The sequence below is a fragment of the Equus caballus genome, chromosome 24, assembly GCF_041296265.1.
Source record: "Equus caballus isolate H_3958 breed thoroughbred chromosome 24, TB-T2T, whole genome shotgun sequence".
Lineage (NCBI taxonomy): Eukaryota > Metazoa > Chordata > Mammalia > Perissodactyla > Equidae > Equus > Equus caballus.
Window position 1 is genome coordinate 21,845,651 of NC_091707.1, and position 18,920 is coordinate 21,864,570.

The window sequence follows — 18,920 nt, forward strand, 5'->3', positions numbered from 1 at the left end:
AAAAAAAAATTAATACCTATTAACTTCTAAGCACTTTCCTTCCAAATAGGCTTTTTGGTTGTTGTTGTTGTAACATAATAGGTCGAGGAGTGGGGGTTGGGGATTAAGGGTAATAATAAATCAAGAATCACTTATTGAGCTTCAGGTCTTCTTATATAGTTTGACACATTCTAAACTAGCTGAATCTGATGTGTTTCACTCTTTAAAAGGCTGAATGTTCTATGTTATTTAGTAGTAATCCAAATTTCAAGTTTTACCTTGCCCCCTCCTGACTCACTGCCCAATTTCCTACTAAATATGGGTTAAGGGTCAACTGAGTCATTTGCAAATAATCTTTCAGTCGCCTTACAAGTTCTGCAGAGCCATTTGGAATGAAATTTGGACACCTACAAAGATTAGAAAGTCATTGAAGGAGACTGTTAAGACTCATTTTCATTGGACTAAGCTAAATGCATTTATTAATAGGTGGTTGTAAAGAGGATGATTTAAAATTTTATCCCATAGAAAATTTTGCTTTTTAGAATTCTGTTACTTAACAGGATTGATTGAATTAGGGAATAGTAGTTGGCTCCTTCGTAATTATATGAAAACAAGCTGGTTGAATATTACCACTTTCCATGTTCATATATGTATGTGTGTGTATACACATATATATGTACATATGTATACACACACACACATAAAATACCTTATTTTATACATTTCTGGAAAGGAAAATTGAACTTTGGAGTAAATTTTTTTTGAGGAAAATTAGCCCTGAGCTAACTACTGCCAATCCTCCTCTTTTTGCTGAAGAAGACTGGCCCTGAGCTAACATCCATGCCCGTCTTCCTCTATTTTATACATGGGATGCCTACCACAGCATGGCTTTTACCAAGCGGTGCCATGTCCGCACCCAGGATGTAAACCAGTGAACCCTGGGCCACCGAAAAGCGGAACGTGCGAACTTAACCGCTGTGCCACTGGGCCAGCCCCAGAACTTTGGGGTAAATTTAATGAATGTTCAAAAATATCTCTTGCTGTTTGAATTATCCTTCTACCTTAAACTTTTGAAATGCTCAAAATTTTTTTAAAAATGACTCAGATTTCCTATTACAAAATGTTCATTTTTGTGTGTGTAACAAACATCATACGCTTTAGCTATAATCACTGGCCAGAGAGAATTTCTTAAATGTAAATGACAAAGGAAATGATTGAAGATTTCTGCAACCATGCTTCTAAATGAGGGTGGGAACAGTGTGGGCAGTTCCAAAGTTTAAAATAGAGAATATATGTGGATGTATATGAACATAATTGGCATTCTTGGATAGCTAAAACTAGCTGAACTGTGGCAGAAGCCCAAGTAATTACTGCTGGCAGATGCACAAATTGGGGGGTATTAATGATAAGAATAATGAAAACAAGACCACCACCAATACTGATGGATAATATTGATTGATTGCTTACTATGTGCCAGGTATTGTTCTAAGTGCTTTACATGGATTATCTGATTTAATCATTCCATAATTCCGTGGTATAGACACAAATGAGTAAACTGAGGCACGGAGAGGTTAAATGACTTATGAGTGTCAGAACCTGTATTCAAGCTCACTTTTGACTTTGGCACCAGTGTGCCTAACAGTGAGTTTTCAGAATATTAAATTAAAAGGTTTGTAATTTACAGTTATACTTTCCACAATTAAAAAAGAAAACATGAGTAATTATTTTTGATTTTTTCCTCTTTTCAGGCATTTCCCCCAATAATTTTCAAGAATACCTATCATTCAGCATCATAGATCTGAAAAACGAGTGGGATTAAGATCACTCTTTAACCATATCTTTATGGGTCTACAGACCAGTTATAAAGAGGTGTTATGTGAATCCGCTGTTGTCTTATCAGAGTTTAATGCTATATTATATAGGGCATTATGTTCACACAATAGAATTGAATCCACTACAGATATCCACATTAATATACAACCCAAACCTATATGGTAACAACATAATTAATAAGGCAAAAAGGTGAGAAGTAAAAGTAAAATACTATAATCTAGTGTGAAGTGGTGATATATGTGCAATGCTTCTTTGTTGAGCTCAAAATACGTTCTGTTTTCGTTTAAAAGACTGACAGGCTTGAAACGTATGCTTCCAAAGCCAAAAAGCGATTGTCTTATTCAGTAGCTTGCAAAGCATGTTAGCAAACAGGCAACACTGGCCGCCACCATATCGAGTTAATTCCGGTTCAGCGTTCCTCTGCCCCGGTCTCAGTGAGGGGTTTGAGGAATCCTTCTTTCCAGTCTACACAGTGAACTCAATTGAAGGTGGTAAGTCTCAATCTAAGGGTCGTCTTCCACTTTTTTCTGAATCCTTCTAAGATTATTTTTGGCTCTTTCAAAAGCAACAAGAAAGTAAAATTCTACCTGAAGCCGTTTTTCGTACTCCGTCCCTGAAATTCAGGTTTATGCTCTTTTATTAAAGCCACATATACCTATTTGTAAACGCTTAAAATAATTTCAGATTTTAAGATTTCCTGCTACCTACTTCCCTTGAGAGGTTTACTACAAGAGGAGTTTGTTTTATATTTTTATTTGCATTTGCTCAGTAATCAAACTTCACAGAAAAACTTAGTGGACAAGGAAAGTACTCTTGTGTTCTATGCTAAAGTGTGGTCGGTGACGTGGCCCGTCGTTGGGCGACCTGGCAAGAAAGACCCCATTGTAACACATCTGAGCAAAGGAACCGGAGTTTGCTGCCACGACGCAAAAAGTCTGCTTTTTTGAACTACGACTCAGCAGAGCTGGCGACAACCCTGCACAGCACAGCCGCCGAGGAGAAAGAGAGCGAGAGACTTGCTGCACGGAGAGCAAGAAACGCGATGCAGGCTTGGGACCCAAAAGCCGAAATCCCTTCTCAGCAGCGCCTCCCAAAGCCAGCCAGCCACTGCCTTCCCTAGGAGAAGGCGCGGAGTCCCCAGACCCACGCTGGCCGCACCCCAGCTATCTTCTTTTCCTCCGCCGCTGCACACAGACGAGCACGTGAGCGCGGCAGCCCGGCCCAGCTGTGCCTCAGCTGGCTGCCTCCTGATTGGCTGAGACAGACGTGGGCTGGGGTGGGGCCTGGCCGCCTGCGCCGTCCGCCATTGGCTCTCAAGGAACCCGCCTCCCCCTCAGGTGAGGCGGGCTTGCGTGAGCGCGCGCCGGTCCTCGCGGTCGGGCGCGCCCCCGATACTGTCCGACCCCCCCCACCCCGCCCGTGAGCGCGCCCCCAAGCGCGCCTCCGCCCTAGCCCGCCCCCTGCCGCTGCCTCTGCTGCTCAGTGCACAGAGCCGCCTCGTCCGAGGGGACGCGAGGATCGCCCTCGCTGCCGCTTCGGCCAGCGCGTCGGGCTGGGCCTTGACAAGCAGCCCGAGGGGAGGCTCTTCTGAGCTGGCTCGGGACCCTTGCGGCTGCCGCCCGCTCCTCCTGCCTCTCGTCTCGCGGAGGGTTTTCCGCCTCGCATCCCCCTCCTCTGGCCGTGCCTCGCCATCTCTCCCGCGTGTGCAGGGAGCCAGCGCGTAGGCCGGAGCGAGCCTGGGGGCCGCCGGCCGTGAAGGCGTCGCGGGGACCTAGTCGCCATGGAGGGCGCCGGCGGCGCGAACGACAAGAAAAAGTAAGCCCCCTCCCTCGGCCGGCTGCGCTCTCCGCCCGCGCCCCCGCCGCGTTCTCGCGGGCGGGCCTCGCGTGCCGGGGGGGCGCCTTTTTGTTTCTGCCTCCCCTCCCCTTCCCTCCCCTCCCCTCTCTCCCCCAGCCTCGCCGCCCGGCTCCCCTGTCCACGTCGCCATCTTGTCGTGGGGGGTGGGAGACGCGTCGAAAGTGCTTTCGGGGGCCGGGGGCAGAGCCCGCTCGGCCGCCCGGCCCGCCGCGGGGCCTCGCGCCGCGCTCCCTCGCCGCCCGCCGCCGGCTCGCCCTCTGCCCGACCCGGGTGGACTTCCCCGGCCTGGAAAGCCCGGGGAGAAGCGAGCCGAGCCCGGTCGCCGCGGTGCACCCGAGCTTCCGCTCTCCCGCCCCCATCCTCTCCGGTTCCATTGAAAACTCGGCCGCGGGGCGGACCCTGCGCGCGGGTCCCGGCTTCCCGGAGGCGCCGAGCGCGGGGCTCCCGGCCTGGGGCGCGGGGCCGGCCGCGGCGGGGGGCTGGCCTTTGTGCATTACGGATTTGCCGCGGTGGCCTTAAGATGCTAACTTTTGAGTTTGCACGTGCAGATTTGGTTTTGTTTTAATGGCCTTGAAAAACTTGCCTTGACTGAGAGTCGGAGTAACGGGAATTCAGAGAAATAGCAACATTTTAAAGAGTACATCAGAATTGGATACTTTTGTTTATATCACCTGTCAAGAGAGCCCAGACGGTATAAGTGAATAGATGCCTCATTCATTCTTGAAAATATTATGGTGAAAATGTAGCGGCTGGCTGAATTTGGACGATCATTTTTAATGAGATTGGAAAAAAGTGTATGATCAGAGCAAATGAAAGGCAGCACGAAAATGTTGCAAGATTTTTGAAACTGCCTTGTTTTCCTGAAATTGAAGTATTATTAAAGGAAAACCTTCAAAATATATGCGAAGTAAATAGTCATTGTATTAGAACTTAATGCAAGTTTTAAAAACACTTTTTAAGTTTGAGTCTAAATGGTATACTGTAGGATTAAGAATTATGAGTCGAACCAATGGGATTAAAAATGACCCCCTCCACACACACACGCCCGCACGATTGGGTCTGCTTTGATATTTTACCCTTTGAGGAAATCATTTTAAGGAATTGAAGATTTATAGTAAGTTGTGGTTAGTGTAGACTGGCTTTACTGTTAAGTCCTTCCACCCTTCTGGGAGAGATTAACTTCCCTAATCAGTATCAGCAGAAGATAAACTTGTTTGTGTTCTTGCTATTTTGTGGATCCTTTTCTGGTCCCGATTCAGTAGAGTGCTAAGTTCTCAGTTTGTGTACACCAGAGAAAGCTCTTATAAAATTCGAAAAGTAAGTAAACAGGTCTAGACTTAGTTCCAAGAGTTGCCAGGAATTAATTGCAGTTAATTTTGCAGAAGTGATTACAGTGCTTTTGATGAAATGATGGGGCTGCTATATTGTAAACCTAAGACAGATTACCTCTGTGTAGTGCCAATTTTCTCTCCTTATATGCTGAATCATACTTAAAACTGTGCATCAAGTTAATGCACCAGTCACTTCCTTTTTATAGGCAATATTGTACATATTTCTCCTTTGCAGTTTATCAGTTGAAAATATCATAAGCAGCTTTGATAAAAGCGAATTAATTAGCTACTGTGCATCACTCCTAATTCTAAACTAGTTCTTAGATTTTCCTCAGTCCCATCTATTATTTTTAAAATTTTCTTGTTTGAAAGTTTAGCAAATTTGGATCAGATTGAATCATATTTCTTAATATAGAGGTTCTTATAACTGAAAAATTCAGTTAAAACTTAATAAATGGTGGGTACTCAACTTTTAGATGCTATTTGTTAGAGATGTCTGGTTTTTATCCTTTTCTAATTAATAATTTTAAAACTTTTTGAAAAGATAACTGAGAGATTGAGGGGCAGGGATTTTCTGCTTAGAATTTTTCCACTTAAATGAGCCTTCCAGAGTCCAGGTCGGATAGACAAATTTGTCTTTTTTAAGGCTCTAGAAACTCAGAAGCTGAAGCATTGGAAGAAATCAGAGCAGAGCGTAGGTACGGTTGTAACAGATGTAACATAGGGCATTTCATGTTGATTCCTTCGTGGTAGGGGCTGCACTTAGTTAATAGCACATTGATATCGATTTTGAGATTTCTAAGAAATGTCAAAAGGTTCATTGTTCTGTTTCAGGCTAGGCTCCTTCAAAGTTTTCCAAAGCAAGTAGTTATTGGATCTTCAGGTAAAATCTCTGAGAATGAACATTCCGTAACTTCCTTCTTTAACTTTGGTCATTAAAAGTCAAGAAGTTCTCCTAGTGGTTAAGAGCGTAGGATCTGGAGCCAGACACTTGTGAGTTAGAGTCCAGCATTTTCACTTTGTTAGCTTTGTGAGCTTGAGTAAGTTACTGAATGCTTTCTGAGCCTATTTCATCCTTTTGAGGTGATGATAGTAATACTAACCGTCTTAGCACTTATTGTGACGATTAAATGAGATAATGCCCAGTACCTGGTTTAAGAGTTTGGGTAACTCTACGCTTGTAAGTAGGCATCACCTGTTTAATGTTCTAGTTTGAACTTCCACAACAATTAAAAACTCTTTTTTGCAAATCCTTCCAAATATTTCTTTGTTTTAGATCCTCTTCTCCCACCTTCATGCATCTTCTCTATACCTCCTAAAATGTAAAGACTAACATTGGATCCAGAGCTTTAAAAGGAGTTCTTTCTGATTAAAACAGTACATGTCTGAGTTATGTTGGCATCTAGCATCAATTATTCTTGAGCATCGGATCTGGTGTCTACCTTAGGCAGCCTTCATCACGCTTCCTTATCCCTTTGTTTCCTCCCCTAATAGGTTACTTTGAAGACTAGAGTCATAAACACATATACTAGTAATACAGTACATTTCAGCAAAGTATGAGCAAGGCACGACAGTCTTAGGGACTGGCAGGAACTTAAAACGTTTTTTGTCTTGACGTCACAGTTTAGAGTAGACAGTTTTATAAATGTTAATCCAAGCTAAACATAATGAGTTGATAAACTACTCCCAGTAAAGCATATGAACCTGCATGGTAGAAAAACTGTCCTTTGCTTATAAATTCCTCCAGGAGTTAAGAGCATTGGCTTCCCTCTCAAGGCAAGGCTTTGAGCCTGAATTGTTAGTCTAATTTTTGTGGTTCTGTTTGTATGAAATCTCTGTTAGTGCGCTTGTCCACATGTCTGTGTTTACTGAACTATCATGTTGTTTTAGAGTGATAAAGTGTGGTAGTTCATTCTGTGGTCCACTGCAAAACATTTTGTGCAGTTTGGACAATGTCTAATCTTTCTGCCTGTTGGCTTCCAGCTCTAGTGGTGTTTGGGTTGTCTTTGCAGCTCTAATGGTTTTTGGGTTCAAGCTTAAGATTTTGTGGTTACATTCTATTGTTATTTAAGAGTGGTGTGTAGGAGGCTGAGGGGGATTAGTCTCTTGACTGAATTTTTTCTGAAGAACTCGTAATAGTTGTGTTTGGTGGTGAAATAAAAAACGGTTATCATGCCTGGATGTTAAATATTTGGGTTAGATTACGATGCTTGTTCACGTACACGTCCTCTTAAAATATAATTTTTAAAGATTTAGAAACTTCTTAAAATAATACATTCTTATCTAAGGTTGTTAACATAGGTCTGTTTCTCAACTAGGAGAAAATAACTAAAAGTGCTGCTGGATTCATTTTCTATTAAGAAATTGATTTTCGTTCATAAGAAGAACGTTCTCTTTTTCTTGTTTCTTTTTTTTAAATGTTGAGACTAATCCAGTTAGTGGATTTTACCCAGCCTTCTGCTACTTGTGATGTATGTGTTAAGCATGTTCTAACTAGAGGGTTAGAAAAAGAATTTGAAAGTAAGATAAGCCAGTCTTCTTGTTGCTCAGTATTTTTGGTAAAAGTATGGTGAGAATTTTTTAATTCACTATAGGTCTTGAAATTTTAAAAATAATTGTATCCCTCTGTCTCTTGGAGCATCGAGAATGAACTATGTTGCATGTGCTTGAGTTTTATATTGAAATTTGTGCCTTCTGCAATAAAAATTAATAAACCCATATCTATTTGCCAGATGTGACCCTTTTAGGAAAATATAATATGTAAAATCTAAATTTATAAAAACAAAATTTAAGTGATTACCTCATGATTTTTTTTTCTCTGTAGCTTTTGAAGTGATTTTGGGGTTTTTGTGATAAAAAACACGTAACATAAAATTTCCCGTCTTAACCATTTCTAAATGTACAGTTCAATAAAGTATATTCACATTGTTGTGTACCCAATGTCCAGAACTTTTTCATCTTATAAAACTGAAATTCCGTAATGATTAAACAACTACTCCCAATTTCCCCCTCCTCCTAGTCCCTGGCAACCATCATTCTACCTTGTGTTTCCAGAATTTGACTGCTAAATACCTCATAGTGGAATCATAGAGCTTTTGATTTTTAGTGACTGGTTTATTTCACTTAGCATAAATGTCCTCAAGGTTCAGCCATGTTGTAGTATTTGTGAGAATCTCCTTTCTTTTGAGGCTGAATAATATTCAGTTGTATACCAATTTTTTTATCCATCTTTAGATGGACGCTTAGGTTGCTTCCACCTCTTGGCTGTTGTGAATAGTAACTGCTGTGAACATGAGGGTGTAAATATCTCTTCAAGATCTTGCATTCAGTTCATTTGGATATATCTCCAAAAGTAGGATTTCTAGATCATATGGTAACCCTATTTTTAATTTTTTAAGGAACCGACATACTGTTTTCCATAGTGGCTGCACCATTTTACCTTTCCACCAACAGTGCACAAAGGTTGCTATTTCTCCACATCGTCCTCAACGTTTGTTATTTTCTGGCTGGTTTTTTGGTGGTAGCCATCCTAATGGATGGGTAGAATTGGTTGTGTTTTTAAGGGTTTGTTTCTGGATAATTAACCTTCTTAAAGCTAATGACAGAGAACAGTTGCCAGTGGAAGATTTATCAGAAGTGAAGTTAAGCACCTCTAAAATAAGAATTAAGTTTTTCTAGTGACTTAGAAAGATTTGGTTTGCCAGTACTTTTTCAGAAAAATACTTATTGTTTAGAATGGTGTATACTTTTTCTGTTGTTGATAAAATCCCATTTAATTAGTAACTTTGTTTAACAAGACTTGAAACAATAATTGAAATGACTTATTTTTATAAGAAAACTGTCCCCAGCATGTTACCTTTTAGTTGTTCTCGTGATCTCAACTGTCACTTATGAGTGTTTCTCCATTTTAAATTTCATTTGGTTATAATATTAAACATAAAGATGATTTTCAAAATTTATTGTTTTGTAAATGGGACAAAAATCTATTGATGGAACATAACTATAGTTCTTCACCCAGTTGTTTTGAAAGTCACAATATATTTAGACAAATTAAAAGTGTTTACTAGTTAATATTGCAGTTTTCACTCATTAGAGACGGTTCCCTGTGCTTCTGCCCTTTTCCTAATAGTTTGTGAGAATTCGTTTTTCCAACTGAAAAGTACTGTGGTAAAAATAAGCATAAAATTTAATGGCAGAAAGCTTAAGTCTTTAAGAGGTGGGATATATTTCTGTTGATAATAAATCTTTTCTTGTACATTCAATGCTAACCAAATTTCTTTAAAGTGACCCCCTCCTCTTTTTTCAATTATAAAATTGAAACATATTTCAATGGGCAAGATCATAAATAGACTGAACTTGAAACTTGTGATATAAAGGAGAGTACTGGCACATAGTGAGCTCTTAATAAGTATTTGAAGAAAAAGCAGAGAAAGATTTTAAGATTTTTATAAGATTTTTTTGGAAGTCATTATTGTTCCCTCTTCTGTGTCCCACTTTTCATTGGGATTTTTCTTATACTTGGGAATCCCTTATGCTGCTTTAGAACTTTCTTTGGTCTTGAATTTTAATTTTTTTGTCATTTAAAAAATATTTATGGTATGTGTTAGAACCAGGCTAGAAAACATATTTTGTTAATAAATACAGCTGTGTAACATGTATTCGGCTTGAAAGTAACTTAGTACACTACTTTAAGGTATGTTAAAAGTTAGTGCCTCTCAATTCTATATAATCAGAACACTGAGTAAAAAGTTTACTAAAAGAGGCATATGTTATGGCTGTGAAAAGTCAGTTCAGTATATGTGTGGAAAGTATTTTTACCCTTATTTCATCTTCTGCAAACATTTCTTAAGTCTACTCTAAACTTCCAGAAAGTTTGGACCAGTTTATACTCTCTAACTGTATATAGGAATGCTATTTTCTTGTACTTTATCATCATTAAAATTGTTTTTAATTTGAAACACTGGCAGTTGAATAAGAGTATTAGGATTCTTTTTATTGCAAATGATGAAACACAACTCAAACTGGTTTAAGGGGAAAGGGCAGTTTTTGGCTCACAATCTAGCTTTTGTTTAAGGGACAGTTAGGTCCAGAGTCTCAAGTGATGTCCTCAGAGTGTCATCCCTGACTTTCTCTTAAATATTATTTGGTTTATATGCCTTTGCTGTATTTGCATGTTGGCCTCATTCTGCCACTGACAGGCTATCTGTATGGTATGAAAGATGGCCACTGGCGTTCCCAAGCCTGCATCCACACAGTTTGTGATTAAAAAATGAAAAGAATCTCCCTCTTCTAGTGTCCATGTGTCGGGTTCCTGGATGAATGCCAGTTTCCCTTGCTTGGCCTGTTCATTTTTAACCATGTCAGTGGGGTTCCCTGATTGTATGAGTAAATGTCTTATTGTAGGTTATTTGATTGTCTTGATGTAAATTGTTTATTATCTCTTTATACAGGTCTCTTGATTAGTGCTGGTCTTGTAATGAATAGGCTATGGGTTTTTGTTGCAAATCACCTGAATTCATATTCTACAGGGTTTTCTACCAAACATAGTCATTCTGCAGCTGTTCTTGCTGTGCGGTTTGGGAAGCTTAGAGTCTCTTCTACTATGGATTAGGGTTTTCATTTCATTTCCTTATGAAAGAGGTAGTAATGACTAATGGGCTTTAGAGTCTGGCTGCTTACTTGGCCACCTAGTAGCTGTTGCATTACCTCTCTGGGTCTCATTTTCTTCATCTGTATATCAGGATGATAAGAATAATTGTCTCTGAGGATTGTTGTGAGGATAAAAGAGATATTAACCCACATGAAATAGTCAGTATGGTTCTTGGCACAAAGTAAGGGCTTAATAAACTAGAAGCTATCATTATATTCATATTATTATAACATTTATTAAGTTGCTTTCAGAAGCGCTTTGCTCCCTTGAAGTCTCCTGATGTTGTCTAGAATCACTCAAGCCTTCTTTGGGACAGTCTGACAAATGCCGATGTCCTTTGGACCAAACCGTCAGTGAACTTATAATAATGGTAGAAAAGTTAGTACTGCTTTTCCTCTACGTTGATTTTTTCTGCAAGAATATCTGGCCTTTGCAAATTAAATGAAGATATTTTATTGTGTAGACATGTTATTCTAAAATAATCATTTTCCATATTGATAACAGTAAAGGAAGAAAAATATTCTCAAGGGTGTTTATTTGGCTTTTAGAGAATGGGAAATTAAGAAAGCCTACTTTGGCATGCACTTTTGTTGTCAAGAATTCATTAAATGTGTTTTAACCTGTTTGCTGAGGAAAGTTGGAAATTGCTTGCCTTTGCAGATAACATAGCTAAAATGTTTAAATGGGTTGTATGTCAAACCACTTGTTGGAGCCTTCAGTGTGAATGGTGGAAGGGGTATTTTCTTGGATAATGTGAACAAGTTGATTTATTTCAATAGTTAAAAAATGTTTTTCAACCCTAGACCACTACTCAAGCACCTACTCACTATGGGCTATAACAGATTACAGTCATGCACTGCATAACAACATTTAGGTCAACAGTAGACCACATATATGACAGTGCTCCTATAAGATTAGTACCATATAGCCTAAGTGTGTAGTAGGCTGTACCATCTAGGTTTGTGTAGTACACTCGATGGTGTTCACACAACAACAAAATCACCTAATGACGCGTTTCTCAGAATGTATCCCTGTCATTAAGTGGCCCATGGCTGTATTGTGCATTTATTTGTTCAACAGATATGTGTGCATCTAATTTGTCAAGCAGAGCATAGAATTTTTGATGGCTCAGGCCACAGTTGAATATTCAGTTTTTGGTATTAATTGATTCGTCCATAACGTATTCCTTTTTTTTTTTTTTGGTACACTGTGATTTCAAATTTGAGGTTCTTGCAAAATAGTGACTTTAGGATTTAAGTTTTGTTACTTTAATCAGCCATCACAGGAACATCTTTTATAGTTGTATTTACTAATTTGGCCAGTCTGCTTTGAGAATTTTCTTAGACACACACAGAAAACACTCTCACAAGACAGTCTATTCATTTTTGGCAGCTCTAAATGTTAGAAAGTTCTTTATTTCAATATTTCTTAACCCTGACTAATGTTTAGACTAACATTTAGATGTCTTTTGGAGCATAGTAATCCCTCAAAGTAATAACCTTTGAGATGTGTCCAGTGACCTCAATGCGAGTATATCACATTAAAAAATAGAACCCTGTTCCTTTTGGTGATCCTTTGGTACCAATTGGATCATAAACAAATGCAACCTCAAACGCAGAAGGCTTGTAGCAAGAATATAGGCCTGTATAGAGATCATTTAGATGATCCAGAATATGCTTTTTCTTCTCTTTTTCTTACATTGCCACCAAAATGAGAACACTTTTTATCTCATAGAGTTTACCCTCAACATGGCTTTAACTCTATTGACCAAAGCCCCTGCCGTGTTGTAACGCTCACTTCTTGCTCTCTGGAGTTGCATAAATCATCAAATCTGCCTTCCATATGACATTCTTTTCAAATATATGAAGGTACTTATGTCTTTTCCTTCTATTCCTAAGTAAAAACATCCTCACATTTCTTTAATCTTTTAAGAATTATATGTTAAGCATCTGATTTGTGGAAAGGTATAGGCTTTATTAAATATGGAGACTTCAGTCTCAGATGGAATCTGAGATCTGCCACTTACTAGTAGTGTTACTTATCCCCTTTTTATAGACAACAAAGCAGGATCAGAGGGTATTTGGGAAAATTTATTTGTTAGCATTGAATTGGATGGATTAGTATAGGTAGCAAACCAAGACATTTGCTTCAAGAGAGCTTCTCCTTTGTCATCATTTCTAGAATCTTCATCATGGTCAGGGTTTAGAACTAAATAGGAAAAATCTTCAGGGTGTGGTTTCTATGTGTATACTTCTATTCCTGTATATGTGATTTTTTTATATCATATTATTATATCTTATGTATCTTCTGTTATATTTAAGCAAATAAGGACACATTCTTCTAAATACACATATACACATGCACACAAAGTTAGTTCTATTACTGTCAGAAAGGGAAAGAGAAAAGCATTTACAAGCTGAGAGGGAGGTAATACAAAGGGACAAGAGTGATAGAGTAGGTGATATGATTTCGGAAAGCCTTTAACACACAGCTGTTACCCAGGGACAGTGGTTCTTAACTGTTTGATGTCTGTGGCATTCATAAAGAGATGAAAAGGAGATTTTTAAAAAATTGTTTCAGAGGATTGAAAAAAACATTCCACTGTTATCACATTTTTCATTTGGTCACCTTTGAAGCCTAACCATGATCTTATATTTTTGAGGCACAGTTATTGGGTTTTATTAAGCACGCACTCAATTACTGGCTTGTCTTTGAGTTGCACCTGTAGCTTCTTATTCCCACCAGTTGTACTTTGCTCACCATAGTACTGCCCAACCCACTTAGTTCAGAGTTCCACCTGACAGACATAGTTGTCATAGTATTCGTATGTAGTTGGAGCTAAAAATAAATTTTTCTTGTTTTTCAGAATTTGCTGGCTAACCTGTTAAAACTCTACTATAAGAACTGCTAATGGTTCTCAAAATTCTGTGGTTTAAGAATCAGCTGGGTGTTTACTTACTATAATGATTCCCAAGTACCCACCCCCAGAGATTCTGATTTGGTAATTTTGTGATGGCAACCAGTAATCTGTAAATTGTATAAGCACTCAGATGAAACACGACCCTTGAACAGCTAAGAGTGCTCATCAGAGTGATCTGTGAGATTGCTTTTTAAACAGACATATCAAGCCTACAATTTGAATTTCCAGGGTTGGAATCTAGGCATGTATATCTGAAAAAAAATGGTCTGTTGGTGATTGTGATGCACACCACAGTCCAACCATTGACTAGTCTAAGTCCGTAGCGTATTTTGTAGTTACTGAGTTCTAAGTATGTGGCCGTCTTAATGTCTTAGAGGTTGGATATGTTTCCTGTATTTGTAAAGCATTTGGGCAGATTTTTTTAAGAAAAAGTATTTAATAAACCATTTTTGAGTGTTGATAAACAATCTTTTACTTCTCTGGGCACTTTTGAAGGACACACAATGATAGAAAAGAGAGGCTGAAAGTTCTCCAGACCAACATCATTGGTACTTCCTGCTAATCTATTAGAAATGCAGCTTCTCAGGCCCTATCCGGAGCTGAATCAGAAACTCTAGGGGTAAGTCTCAGTAATCTGTGTTTTAAGAATCCCTCCAGGTGATTATGATGCAAGCTAAAGTTGGAGAACCTCCGTCTTAGAGTGAAAGCTTCACTTACACGTTTTTGGTTTTATTTAGCTAGTACTTTATACAGTAGGGGAGCAAAGACTTTCTGAGAGGCTGAATACCGATTCTGAACCAGGAGAGATCTGATTTAAACCACTATTCAGGAATAATCTAGAAAAAAAAGCATATTCTTTTTACAAACAGAACTTCAGTACACATTAATGTAAACAGTTATAAATCTATTAGCTAATTAATAAATTTTATTGATGTGTAAGTAGAATATTCACACATTAATGCTAACCCAGATGTGGTATAGATGTCATTTTCAAAATGTACCCTCTAATTTAAAAGTGATTCTTGGGGCCAGCCCAGTGGCCGAGTGGTTGAGTTCGCGCGCTTCACTTTGGCGGCCCAGGGTTTCACCAGTTTGAATCCTGGGCGACGACATGGCACTGCTCATCAAGCCATGCTGAGGCGGCGTCCCACATGCCACAACTAGAAGGACCCACAACTGAAAATACACAACTATGTACCAGGGGGCTTTGGGGAGAAAAAGGAAAAATAAAATCTTTAAAAAAAAAAAGTGATTTTTTTTTTTGTCCGTTTTACTGCAGCATTAGAAAATCAAGTATTTAAGCATTTTTGTGAGGTTATTGAAAAAGGAATAATCCATCTTTTCTCTAACTGAGGGAATTTGGGAGATACTACCATACAAGTAAGATAATGATTACACAAACCAAGAAATTTAAGTTGCTTTCAAAAATAAAATAGTATATGCATTCTGAATATTTTTTTCTTTAGAAACAAACTGTTTTATGTGGTTTTTGGAATTTCAAATATGAAATGCCTAATTTTCAAAATCTGAAAATTAGACTAGAATGAGAAACTGAAAATAGTGAATTATATTATTGCTTACTCAGTCTTTACTTTCCACTTCCCGGAAAGAAATATGATCGTTCCTGCTTTATTCCAAAAGTGAAGAAAAAATTTAATTGTTTTTAATTAGTCTTTCTGGAAAACAAGTTTAAAAGTTAGATGACTGCTTATTTCAGGTTTTTCTGACAAATGCAGGTACATCAATAGTGTCAGTTCACTGGTGAATTTTTCTTAAAGTACAAAGTAATGTGCTATTGAAACTGCTGTTGTTAGTATTTGTAAACTTTGTTAACACTGTATATCATTGTATCTTTCTGGGTTTATAAGTTATGTGTCTGTGTATACATATATATACATTTATATATACATATGCATTACACACACACACACGTAAATGGATTCATGCTCAAATTTTGTATTACTTGCTCTTTTCATGTAATACTATATTGTTTCATCTTCTATAAGCACAGATTAATTTTTGTAGACTTTGTCTTATCTCCTAAAATTTTATGTTACTTGGTTTTAAAGAAAGATTATTCCCATGGCTAGTGTTTTGTCAGTTACAGATTGACCCTGGTAACTACTGTTGAATAAAGACAAGATACATAAAGATATGTTTGTCCTTGAATGTAAGCTCCACGAGGGTAGAGACTTGGTCTGTTTTGTTTATTGTAATATGCCCCATGCTGAGAACAATGTCTGGTTCATAGAAGGATCAAGAAATATTTGTTAAATAAATGAATGACATTCTCGAACATAAATATCCTAAAGATTCATTTTTAAGTTTATTGATTAGAACTCAGAATACATTTTCCCAGAGAAAATAATTATAAATAATAGTTAGCTAGCTGTCCTGAAAATGTAGTTTATATTTAATTTGAAGTATCAACTTTTTGCTGTTTCTCCATTGAGTAGGGATTTTTTTTAATATTAAACATTGCTGGTTTGAAGTATTCTGGTTTGACAGCAATTACCAGATGGAAAATTTAACCACAAATCCTATCAATAGTAATAATACTCCTAATAATAAATGTAAAATACTTGTCTAAGAGTAATCCATCTTGGGGGAAAAAGCCAATAGGATTAGAAATCAGCTTAATGAAAACTTTTATGTCTTATGATGAGAATTACAACAATTTCTTGAAAAATATTGTAGAAAACAAAGTGAGTCAACTCTCACATTTCCAATTGGCTAGGAAGACACGTTTATAAAGGTGATAAAGGTGTTGATTTAATTGGTTAACAATATTAACTATAACTCATGCATTTTCCTGACCACATTAGCTTAGGATAAAACAATAAGAAATTGAGTCTAGATCACAGTGGTAAGGGAAGTAATCTTAAACCGTAAGCCTTTTTTCAGCAAATTGGTATACTAGTTTCTCAGGTCTCTCCCTATTCCTCTAAATCTTTTCTCTGGCAAGATCAGTGACTTTCTTTGGTGATGATATTGGTGCTATTCACTGTTACACTGCTGGTGAAATTTTTTTTATTATTAATTTATTTGTATTGTTTTTGAGGAAGATTAGCCCTGAGCCAACTGCTGCCAATCATCCTTTTTTTGCTTAGGAAGACTGGCCCTGAGCTAACATCCGTGCCCATCTTCCTCTGCTTTCTATGTGGGATGCCTACCACAGCATGGCTTGCCAAGTGGTGCCATGTCCGCACCTGGGATCCGAACTGGCAAACCCCAGGCCACCAAAGTGGAACGTGTGCACTTAACCGCTGCACCACTCGGCCGGCCCGTGAATTTTTTTAATAGCTTTTTTTTTTCTCTAACTTACATTTAGTATGCTCACTTATATTTGAAAGTGCATATCCAGATAATCACAGTCAGTCCAAATAGTATGCCTTGTTTGTAGTACTGATATTGTTACGCTGTTTAAGTATGATTGTAATGTTGTAGGATCACAGGAGCACTAATGAAACACAAATTCAGGGATCCCAGAAAGAATGTTGAAGGGGCAGTCAGCCTACCATGGGCTGAAGTCAAGGTCAAATAGCAGATTTGGGCCAAATACTAAAGTCAGGTAGAGCTTATGCACATCCCTGCTAAGAATACAAAGATGAATGAGGCCTCCAAGAAGCTTTAAGAATTGTAGAGGAAGATAAATACAGCAAAATAACCAGAGTGGCCAGATGTAGGGGAGAGGAGCAGTTTTGGAAGACAGAACAGAGACAAAGTGCTTTTGGAGTGGAATCTTGAAAGTTTTTCACAAAAATCTACCAGGTCACATATTGAGAAGGGTACCCCAGGCAAAGAGCAGGGTGAGCAAGCAGAAAGGAATGAACTATTATGCTTTTGAGTAACTGCATTGTGGCCAAAGAATGTGGGAAATGATGAGGAGGAAGAGATGGGCAGGGAACTAAGGAAGGGAGGATTTCCTTTTAAAATAATTACACTTTGTCCTGTGTATGTTTGATGTGATTTTAAGTGAGATAATATCATATTTGTTATTTAGGCAGGATCATTGTAGTAATTTGAGGGAGAAATTAAAGCAAAGTAACAATGAAGACTAATTCAGTCAGGGGTTCCCAAATCTCACTGTGTCATATGCATCTTGGGAGTTTTTAAAAACCCAGATTTTGGGGCCCTGCTTCAGATCTACTGAATCAGAATTTACAAAGGTGGAGCCCAGAAGTTTGAAATGTTGAATTCAAGTAGTTATGATGCAGTTAGACCAGCATTTGGAAATATAGCATTAGGTAAATATTTCAGTAGACTAAGTGGGAGGCTTTCAAAGTTCCGTGAGGGCTGTTCTGCTTATGACTACGTTCCTGGTACCTACACAGTGCATGACACTCAATAGATGCCCAATAAATATTTCCTGAGAAAAGGAGGTTATTCTGAGGTTCAGAAAGGCCACTTTCCATCTAATGTTTGGTTCTCTCTAGCCCTGGTGGTGTTACTGGGCAAGGGTCTGCTCCCTGATGCACATAGAAGCCAATACTATGGTCCCGGCTTTTGAGAGAAGAGCTTTATTGCATTGCCAACCAGCAAGGAGACAGAAGGCAAAGCTCAAATCTGTCTCCTGGAGCTGAAGCAGGAAAAACTTTTAAGGAATTGGGAGTGGGAGTGGTTATACAAAAGGATAGCTTGGGGGAGTCTGACTGGAGGGTGGGAGTGTAACAGTCTTTAAAGTCCGCTGTGCTACAAATCAAGGGACCACTTGCTTCTTATTAGGTTCCTCGCTCTACTTTCTCCTCACTTTGAGTTCCATAGTTAGGGAACTCTTGGTTCCTTTGTGGCTTGAGGTCATCAGAGGACAAAGTTTCCATCTTCTGAGCATGCTGCAGTTATATGACTTGCAGATTTTGCTTATTGCCCCTGCAAGATAACTTTGATATTTTGTTATTGATACAACAGGGCCAGTACAAATTGGTCTGTGATGGTTACAGTACTCTAGTGGTTAAGATTCAGCACTCTCACCACTGCAGCCCACGTTTGTTTCCCAGTCAGGAAATCGCTCCGCCTGTCTGTCAGTTGTCATACTGTAGTGGCTGCCTGTTGCTGTGATGGTGGACAGGTTTCAGTGGAGCTTCCATACTAAGACAGACTAGGAGGAAGAATCTGACTACTCCTTTCGGAAACAATAGGCCATGAAAACCCTATAAATAGCAGTGGAGCATTGTCTAACACAGCACCAGAAGGAGGAGGATGGTGCAAAAAGACCTGGCAGGGTCCAGTCTGCTGTACACAGGGTCACTAGGAGTTGGAATTGACTTGAAGACACTAACAACAAGAGCTGTTAACACAGTGCCTGGCACCCATGTTAGAAGGGGAGAATTTCTCTCGTGGTACTTTGTGT

General features: G+C 38.8%; 1 protein-coding gene across 1 annotated transcript in view; it reads left to right on the plus strand.

Annotated features, from left to right (window-relative positions):
- The first annotated feature begins 2,245 nt into the window (after positions 1 to 2,245).
- HIF1A (hypoxia inducible factor 1 subunit alpha) overlaps positions 2,246 to 18,920 on the plus strand; it is a 43,496-nt gene continuing 26,821 nt past the window's right edge. The window contains exon 1 of the mRNA XM_023627857.2: positions 2,246 to 3,627. Within this exon, the coding sequence (XP_023483625.1) occupies positions 3,593 to 3,627 (35 nt within the window). The 5' untranslated portion in view covers positions 2,246 to 3,592. The remainder of the gene's footprint in view (positions 3,628 to 18,920) is intronic.